Below are 9,086 nucleotides of genomic sequence, written 5' to 3'. Positions count from 1 at the left end.
AGGATTGTATGTATTAACTAATTGAGTGCTGTATAGTAGGACATTATAGACCCAAACTAAATTGAGCCTAAAATAAATTAAGTCATTGAAACAGTTGTTTAAACTTAACTTATTTTTTTTTTATGAGCTCAGTTTAGTTTAGTTTAAACTAGACTTGAATTTAATTCGTACAGATGTTATTGAATTCTCAATTTGAGCTTATTTGATTGTTTAAAATTTTAATCTTATTTGATTCATCAGCGAGCTCAATATTAGAAGTTTATTTGTGCCTTATGAGAACTTTAATAAAAATTTTATTAATGAATATAATTTATAAAATTTTGTTTGTAGATATTATTCATGAACAGTTCAAGAATATTAATGAGCAGAACACATATGCATTCAAATTTATCCATTTAGTTTAACAAATTATTTAAACTTCTTTATTTAATTAATTTTATGTGTATTGAATGAATATAAACAAGCTCTTGACAAATCGAACTCTAAACTTCCTCACAAATGTTTTAGTTTTAGCAAATTAACTCAAGTCAATATTGGTTTACTATACTTTGCTCATAAGAGTCAATTATTTGGATACAAATGTGTCCAAAAAGGAAGCTTACATTCATATATATTTATGCATTTCACAAAAAGAAAAGGCCTTCTTGTGGCATAATCAGTAGTTTAATGTAATTGACTTATTGAGCATTAAGCAACACTTGATGAGATTATAAGCTCTTCATTGCCATTCCTTCCAAACTTACAAATCATAGTTCGCGTGCACCAATCTCAGCTAGATCATCATCATCATCATCACAAGAAGGACCAGACGCAGAAAATATAGCCAAAAACAAGGAAAAATCCATATAAAACCCACCTCAGACCCTGTGCCTACTTAACTATAAATCTCCAATTCACTCGATCCCTGCTTTTTATGGCTCCTCCTTGGCCAGCAACGATTTATCTTGTACTGGGACGTTCACTGCCACCACAGCCTTGTCAAGGGACGAGACCACCGTGTTGTTGGCTTTCGCCTTCTCCAGCTCAAATCCATCCACTTCTATCATCTCCATCACTTTCCCATTTCCTTCCACGCCCTTCACCACTACTGGTATGTCCAAAGCCTCCATCTTCTTCTCCTTGTTCTCCTTGTGCTTTCCCCAGAGAACAGAGTAGAGTCCGAACACGATGAGCACTGCACCCAAAACTCTGCACAAAGGGTACAAGTTTCAGTCCAAAATTCTTGCTGATCAATCGATCGAAGGCCTTTTAATTAGCTTGGTTAACTACTAGAGGAGTGGTAATCTTACCCTCCCAAATAGATCTTCTCAGCGAGGATAAAGGACCCCATGATTGCCACGACGATCATCATCAGTGGACTGAAGGCAGAGGCAAACACTGGTCCTTTTTCCTGTATCACCAGGCCCTGAACGTAGTAGGCAATGCTAGACGTCACAATCCCCTGCATATTGAAATCCAAATCCAAAAACTCATCAGTAATGAGCTAAAGAGAGAGAAAGAGAGAGAGAGAGAGGATGAGAGACGGACAGCATAGGCAGCAGCGAGGAGGTTCATGTCGAAGCCTATTTTCCAAACAGAGGTCTTGTGCTCCATGACCAAGGTCACAGCAATCGCCTGCAGAGTGCCGACGCCACATATCAATGTGGTGAGTGAGAGGGGTGCGTCGTACTTCTTGATCGCCGCCGCCTGAAGGACGAAGAGCGAGGCCCACGCTAGAGTGGCGATGATGAGGAAGATGCAGCCTTTGAACCAGTCCTTGTCAGTCGAGTCTGCGGCTGCCGCACCGGAGTGGCCCGGGCTCGAGTGCTTGCTCCAGGCCATCTCCATGAGAGGCCCCTTGTACAGGGTCATCAGCATGGCACCGGCTACCGTCAGCAGAGTTCCCAACACCTTGGCTTGGCATCTCAGCTTCTTCATGTGCACCTTCTCCATCCTTTTGATGACACATCAGTTAGCAGATACATACAAAGAACATGATCTCTGTACTGTCATAATATTTTCTCTTATCAAATCACAAACCTGCATATGACAGCCAACACAAAGGTCATTGCAGGGAGCATGTTGCTCATGGCGCAGGAGAAGGTTGGCGAGGTGAACTTGAGTCCAGCATAGTAGAAATTTTGATCGATAACCGGCCTGAAAAATTTAGCGCACACAGAATGTCAAAAGCCTCGCACTATATATGAACCACCATGCATTAACTCCTTCAAGACACGCATCACTGACCCGAGGAGCGCTAGAACAAATATCTGCAGGAAGATTGGGAAGGTGATCTTGGGTCGAACTTTCCTGTGAATTGTAACACGCATGGATTAATGGTTAGAACTCTGTGCATGGCCAATTAGAACGTTGTTAATTAAGTGAAGAGTAAGAGGAACGAGTACGTTACCTCTCGAGGATGAGGGCGAAGGGGGCGATGGACAAAGTGGCGAAGGCATGACGGTAGACGACGAGGACGTAGTGGCTCATGCCATGGTTGAGGGAGACCTTGGTGATGATGTTCATGCCGGCGTAGCCGAACTGGAGGGAGATCATCGCCAAATAGGGCTTGCACTTTTGGAAGAGCTTGGAACAGCCCTCCATCGATCTAATTGGTTGTTCAAGCTTGGAAGGAGGAGGAGTGTGGAGATCGAGAAGAGGAGAGGCAATTCTATGCACTGCTCAGTCTCCTGGAGAAGGAACTGGCCATTTGGGCGCGTATTTATAAAATCACCTCGGCACAGCGAACAGGATCGTGGCCGTGCGGAACGGGGCTCTCCAAAGCCGTGTGAGTTGAATCGGACGCGGCAGCATTAGCTGGGCCCCAGTGGCACTTGCCAGTGGTGTGATGAGACTTCCAATTATTTAGAATCTTTGTTCTCATTCATTTATAATGGGATTCAAATTTCAATCTTTTTTAATTATTTTTAAAAATATTTTATTACACTAGTTCATCATGTTTCAAAAGCCTACATTCTCAATAAACAAGCTAGCTAAATAATTAAAATCAAGCTTTGTATTATTCAAATTGATAAAATAACTAATGTAATTCAAATATAGCTTAAATCCTAAAAGTTATTCGAGTTTGTTGAGCTCAATTCTTGGCTTCAAAGAGGAACTCACTTCACACCGTGCAAATGATATATAATTAAATTCTAAGCTCATGGCCATATGATAGTGAATTTACTACCAAACTCTATGTATATAATTAATTTCCCCTACGCAGTCTGCTAATTAAGCTTCCACTGATCGGACAGAGTTGGTGGATGCATCCACCATTTGCTTTAGATTCATTAGCCAAATTGGTGATCGTGACTAAGAATTCGCTATATCGAGCAGTGCAGCTAGCCATGGCATCCTTACAGTGTCAATTCCGGGGAAGACATGTGTAAGACACAAAAGGAGCAGCCACAGATGCTCATGTAGTGCATGGTCGTCTGCTTCAGATGCTTCCGCGGGGAAACATGAACGATAAGTTAATCGAATTTGACATCTAGTTTTAATTACCAGATCGCAGCAGCCTCATGCAGGTTCTCTCGTCTTGCAACGTGAAGGAGAAGTCTCGTTGTGTATCGATTCCTACAATTAATCTCAGTATCCAAGTCAATGCATGCACTTAATTAGATTTTATATCAACTTGAATTACTTCTATATGTAACAACTGCACCACTGAATGTTGTTTAATGTCTTTTTTTACTCGCGAGGTATCAAAACACTAGGGAAGGCGAGTAGGCAAAGAAAGAATAGATGTTTTCCAGCAGCATTATTTTCATGGCTGGCCGACATTCCAAAGGCATTTATGCAGCCTGCAATAGCTTGCTTTTCAGGTGTTCCCACCATTATCCAACATTCAAGCTCTACGCTTACATTGATTCAATCAGCAGACAGCTTCCCAGAGTTTGGAGTACTCCCACCCAGACCTGGATCTCACAGGGTTCCGAATAAAGAAGGCGAATTAATTTTGACTTCTTTTTAAAAGGTACAAAAAGGAGGATGACTTGTGATACTTGTGTCAGCGTTCATGTCCGCTGAGTGCGTGATCTTCACGCTAGACGACAAATCATATGAACAAATTAGATTAACTGCTATTCCCCCGGCCCCTTTGTATGAACAAATTGGATCATATGAGTGCACCTCTCATTTTGTCCAAGCTATTAATTCCTAGTTCATCTAAATTGGATGAACTACTTTCGCATTCGTCCAAATTACTCCAAGTTCATCTTAAACCACTTCCAATTCATTTCAAATTGTTCTCACTTCTTAAGAACTGAATGAACTTCTTCTACTTTATTCTGAAACACTTTAAGTTCATCCCGAAGAAATAATAAAATGAAAAAGAAAGATCTATAGGCGCTCCTAAACGATCTAAAAAGTAGAATGAATTATCCTAACTTTTGTTTCTTGAAGATCAACTATGTCACATGCTATTCATTAATTCATGACTTATTATAAGAAGCATCACAAGTCTAGGAATAATGATGACGACGTTTGAGATTGAGCCATGGAATGGATGCACAGGGTGTTGAAGAACAAAGTAAAAGGAGATGGGATATAGAGGAAGCAAGTGTTTGGACCAGTGGACCACAAGTGGGGTTTCAAAGTAATGCTGTGATTATTTGCTATAAGAATAATGCTCTCTGAGGACATCTATAAATATTTTTATAGTATAGTTTTAGTAACATAAAAATTTTAATGATATCATCCAAAAAAGCTCTATAATTAATATCGTCTTCTAAATGAAAAGAGAATGAAGATAATTTGATTCTTTCTACAATTGTCAAAACATTAAAGATAAAAGTATTTGTGTCCATTTACAATGTTCTTAGGTTTTCTTTTCAATGTATCTAGAGTATGATCAATATTCTTTTAGCTTAAACTCTCTTATTCTTATAAGATCAATCACTACTGTTGATACTTTAATCTTCTCCAGCCTCAAGAAAATCCAATATCGAAAATAATTCATGTATAGTTTAAGAACATGGAGATATGTCACTGCCGATAGATAACATCATGCATCATGCAATGTCGTCGCTCACTTCTATCCCACAAAATCCTCAGATTTAGTTCATGTTTGCAATAATCAGAACCTGCGTGCTTGATTATCACATTCTCGACCATCTTGATGGCACCACTTGAATCAAATCAAACTCGATTAAAGTGAGAAAGTGCCCTACTTTCATCAGCTTCGCTGTCGATACGATATCTAGCTGCATCCTTTCCCTACTCACTCTAGCAGTAGCAGACATCCATTTGCACCAACTGCTTTCTGTCTTGGCTCAGCGACTATTAGTGCCTTTCGTTTCATGCTAAAGAATGTCTGTCTTGCACTTCCATGGACGACCTTAAAGCTAAAGATTCAGCTTGTCTCGTCAAAGATTCATTGGATCTTTTACTTAGCTTTTTCTTGCCTTTTCATCTTGCTTCGGAGAGCAATCGTTTACTTCAAGATCGATTGTCTTCTATTATTTTATACATCATGCATTGTAATGACAGTACAATGATTATGCCATTAGCAGCTTTAACAAGAAAAAAAAAAGCATAAGCTTTTCAGAAATGTATATTTTTATCAGAGAAAGCTTCACCCACATTGCCTATCCTATCATGCATCTTTTCCCCAACAATTGCAGCTACAAAGCTAATTAGTGCTTATTTGTTAAACAAAAGAAGTTGCAAATCATCAATTTTTGAATGGTATAAAGAAGAACAATTATTGCTTAGATATATTTGCAATGACAATTGCAAAGCAGAAGCGCAGAAGCGTGCAAATTGATTATTCAAAGTAGAATACTACTGGTTTATTCCTAATCATTTGATGGAAATAGAACACTTGAATCATGAACTTACTGCTTCGTAAAGAAGAAAAGAATCTGCTTTCTCTTGCAAAAGATTCGATCAGTTCCCGTTTGTCAGTAGCCCTAAGTTCTAAGATGCAAACATAGCGTTAAGATTAACAAATATTAATGCTGTCATCAACCTGCAATGCAGTTTTGAAATTAACTTGATCAAGAATTTGGTGACTAAATACACAGACACATCCATTGGGGTCTTTTTGGACTATCCTTAGTTTCCATGCTTAGTATCAACAGAATGCCTTTTTCCCCGATAAAACGAATTAATATCATTGAAGATCAAGCAACAGGTAAGGACACTGTATTCAGTGTAAAGAGATTGTTGTCACAAATTAAGAGGATCATGCAACAAATGAAATGGCCACATAAACATAATGATATTCCCCATGAGATCCCATATCAGTTGCTTAATGCATCGCAGAGTATCTGATTCTATTCTCTGGTGGATGTTTCTGGCTTCTTCATGCCACAAAATCTTTTCATTCCATGCAAGTGTTGTTCCAGATTCCATGTAGTTGCAAACTTACGAAGCTTCTAAGCAGTAGAGTATCAGAAAGATTATTCCAGCCAACTTCAATTGGACAGGCCTTAACAGTGATAGGTATCAAAGGTGTGCTTGGATTACAGATCTCGCTGATGGAGGCTGATTAAGATGGGCATATGTTCCCTCTTATTTCTTATTCAGTGGACGTCTACACCAAGAACATGCATGATGATGATTTTTCTTCTTTCTGTGAAATGCATTTGGCGAGAAAAGTTGGTGAATACAGGCCCAGACCATCAGGCCTGGATCCGTGGCCTAGATCTGTCAAATATCTAAGCAGTTTGTTCAGATAGCTCGGCAAAGTTACGGTCATCTTTGCCTAACTATTCCAATAATTTCTTCAGATAGCTCTCAATATCTTTGCAATGCAAACCTTCTCTTCAATCCAACAATATCTAAGCAGTTTGCTTCTAGTTGAATATAAAAAAATCAACACAAACTTGAATAACCAATTCAATTGACTCAGTTCATTTTGAATTTGACTTGACTTAATTCAATTACATTATCAAATAGATTTAAATAATATAAAATTTAATTTAACTCCACTCGTTTACAATCTAGCAGTGATCATCTTTATGATTCAAAATCAATGGTCTTGACTAGATACGTTTCAACTCATATATTAACGAGAGTTTTCTATATTTAACTTGTTTACTACTAAAACTAACTATTATCAAAATCATATTTTAAATATGACCTTGAGCATAGTCAAATTTTAACTGGTTAAAACTTAAAACTGTCAAATAGTTACTCAATTGCTAAGTGTATCCTTTTTTACATTAAAAATGTATATTGTCAACATTTTTAATTATATTTAAGGTATCTTAACATATAAAGTATAATTTAATTATATTTACAATATAATTATAATTTGACAACATTTTTAAATTATAATCGACAAATGGCACTTTATTTTAAAATTTATATGAAAACAAAATTCCTCCTTTCACATGGCCACCATGCCAAATCATCCAGCTAGCGATCGTTCACATGGTCCAACGCATTTAGCCCACCGACACCACCTCTATCATCCCACGCGGAGCACTTATCCCTTATTTACACTTGTGCCACTCTTTACTTTCTTCTTGTTGTTATTCAGAAGAAGTGTTCAATGGAGTCTGGAATTGTTCCTGTTAATTGTTCCACAAAGGATCATTGCAGTGGCACAAAAGTAGTTTAGATCCGGTTATGCCCCTCTTTCGAAGCGACCAGAGATTACGTTCCTTAACAAATACAATCAGTCCTTGATGCTTTCTCACTTCGCAGGAAAAGAGATGACAGGGAGCAGCAGATCGAGCAGAGTTCTTCCGTTTAGCAACCATGCTGTTTGTTATCTGTTGCTTTTCGTCTTCGTCATCCTTGCAATTGCTGAAAGAAGCAACGCGTATGTTAACTACACAGTGGGAGACTCCTTGGGCTGGTACGACAGGCTGCAGGAGCCTGATGTGAACTACCAGAAGTGGGTTGCAGGCAAGAACTTCAGCCTCGGAGATTTCCTCGGTAAGTCGACGGAACTTCCCTTTTCGTCCGATCATGGAAAATGTGTGCATCATCGTGGTCGGATTTTTAGGCCCGGCCGGCGCGAGAAGAATTAAGCGCTGATATCATGGCCGACTGCTTGCAGTTTTCAACACGGACAAGAATCACTCGGTCGTGCAGACTTACAACGTGACCACCTACAAGCGCTGCGACTACAACGACGCCGAGGCCGACGACACGACGGAGTGGTCGCCCCCCGCGCAGCCGACGGCGAAGGTGAGCATCGCGGTGCCGCTGGTGAAGGAGGGCATGAACTATTTCTTCTCCGGCAACTACGACGGCCGGCAGTGCCGTCACGGGCAGCACTTCAAGATCAACGTCACCCACGGCCGGGGACTGCCCGAGAGCCTCAAGCATCCGGCGGAAGCCCTGGCTCCGAGCAAGCAGGAGACGAGCGCCGGCGCCAGCGGGGGCGTCGTCGTCCCGTCGGTGCCTTCCAGCTTCGACAACCCGGCACAGGCGGGGACTGCTGTGGCCGAGTCTGGGGCCGAGGAGACCGTGGCAAAGATGTGGATTTGCTTAGGCTTGAGCTTCGTGGCGGTGCTCGTGGTGATTGGCTGAAGGAAAATGATTAAATTCTTCGCGTTGTTATTGTTGTTCATTTGATTGTATTCATGGCTAGAATTGGGCAAATTGCAGTTCTTTATGTTAATATTTTGTTAGTTTTTTAAAATGAAGCTACAATTATTTTTTAAACCATAATATTGAGGCAGACAATATTTGACCATCAAGGTTGTATTAGTATCACCTTCATTGGCATTTGACTAAGCGTTTGACTAAATGGTCAACATCTTGTTCAATGTCAAAGTTTTAGAATTTGGTTCAACTTCAACTTCTTTCCCTATGGTTGCTGTGTAATTTGAACATCACGATGCTAAGTGGCTTCTAATGATAATGATAACACAATATTAGAATTAGTCATTTGAAAGTTTGTTTAGGGACTTTCCATGCTTCAGTCTTGTATCATAGATTGAGTATCATCTAAGATTCAAGCAATTGAAGTCTAAGATTTTAAATGATTAGAGGTCTTTGTATTGTATTGTATAATGACATGTAGGCAAAGGCTTCAAGGTTTAAGTTTCATGCACCTAGCATGGGAACTCTTAAGAGGCAACTCATGTCCTCAAGCTAAACCAACCAAGTTTGTCTCCCAGATTTTGATCCATCGTAAACTT

The 9,086-nt window shown here is 39.7% G+C and overlaps 2 protein-coding genes across 2 annotated transcripts; one reads left to right on the top strand and one right to left on the bottom strand.

Annotated features, from left to right (window-relative positions):
• Positions 1 to 687: 687 nt before the first annotated feature.
• LOC141830760 (WAT1-related protein At5g07050-like) lies at positions 688 to 2,657 on the bottom strand. The gene is made up of 6 exons (XM_074718186.1): positions 2,390 to 2,657; positions 2,227 to 2,289; positions 2,020 to 2,136; positions 1,528 to 1,933; positions 1,290 to 1,441; positions 688 to 1,188 (listed from the first exon to the last, which is right to left on the bottom strand). The coding sequence occupies exons 1-6, from the start codon at positions 2,581 to 2,583 to the stop codon at positions 912 to 914; spliced, it is 1,209 nt and encodes a 402-aa protein (XP_074574287.1). The 5' UTR covers positions 2,584 to 2,657; the 3' UTR covers positions 688 to 911.
• Positions 2,658 to 7,494: 4,837 nt separating this feature from the next.
• On the top strand, positions 7,495 to 8,545 carry LOC141843353 (early nodulin-like protein 18). The gene is made up of 2 exons (XM_074731438.1): positions 7,495 to 7,872; positions 7,997 to 8,545. The coding sequence occupies exons 1-2, from the start codon at positions 7,620 to 7,622 to the stop codon at positions 8,470 to 8,472; spliced, it is 729 nt and encodes a 242-aa protein (XP_074587539.1). The 5' UTR covers positions 7,495 to 7,619; the 3' UTR covers positions 8,473 to 8,545.
• Positions 8,546 to 9,086: the final 541 nt, after the last annotated feature.

Source organism: Curcuma longa, chromosome 1 (assembly GCF_044706935.1).
Source record: "Curcuma longa cultivar G26 ecotype Majalengka, Jawa Barat chromosome 1, ITB_CL_G26_1.1, whole genome shotgun sequence".
NCBI lineage: Eukaryota > Viridiplantae > Streptophyta > Magnoliopsida > Zingiberales > Zingiberaceae > Curcuma > Curcuma longa.
The sequence above is the reverse complement of the archived record's forward strand: the minus strand, read 5'-3'. Positions and strand labels throughout refer to the sequence as shown.

Excerpts from the sequence above, each read along its gene's own strand:
- LOC141830760 (XM_074718186.1), bottom strand. The coding sequence starts at position 2,583 with ATGGAGGGCTGTTCCAAGCTCTTCCAAAAGTGCAAGCCCTATTTGGCG. Across the intron at positions 2,137-2,226 it reads TTTGTTCTAGCGCTCCTCGG|GCCGGTTATCGATCAAAATT; the intron begins GTCAGTGATGCG and ends TAAATTTTTCAG. Across the intron at positions 1,934-2,019 it reads GTGTTGGCTGTCATATGCAG|GATGGAGAAGGTGCACATGA; the intron begins GTTTGTGATTTG and ends TGTCATCAAAAG.
- LOC141843353 (XM_074731438.1), top strand. The coding sequence starts at position 7,620 with ATGCTTTCTCACTTCGCAGGAAAAGAGATGACAGGGAGCAGCAGATCG. Across the intron at positions 7,873-7,996 it reads CAGCCTCGGAGATTTCCTCG|TTTTCAACACGGACAAGAAT; the intron begins GTAAGTCGACGG and ends GACTGCTTGCAG.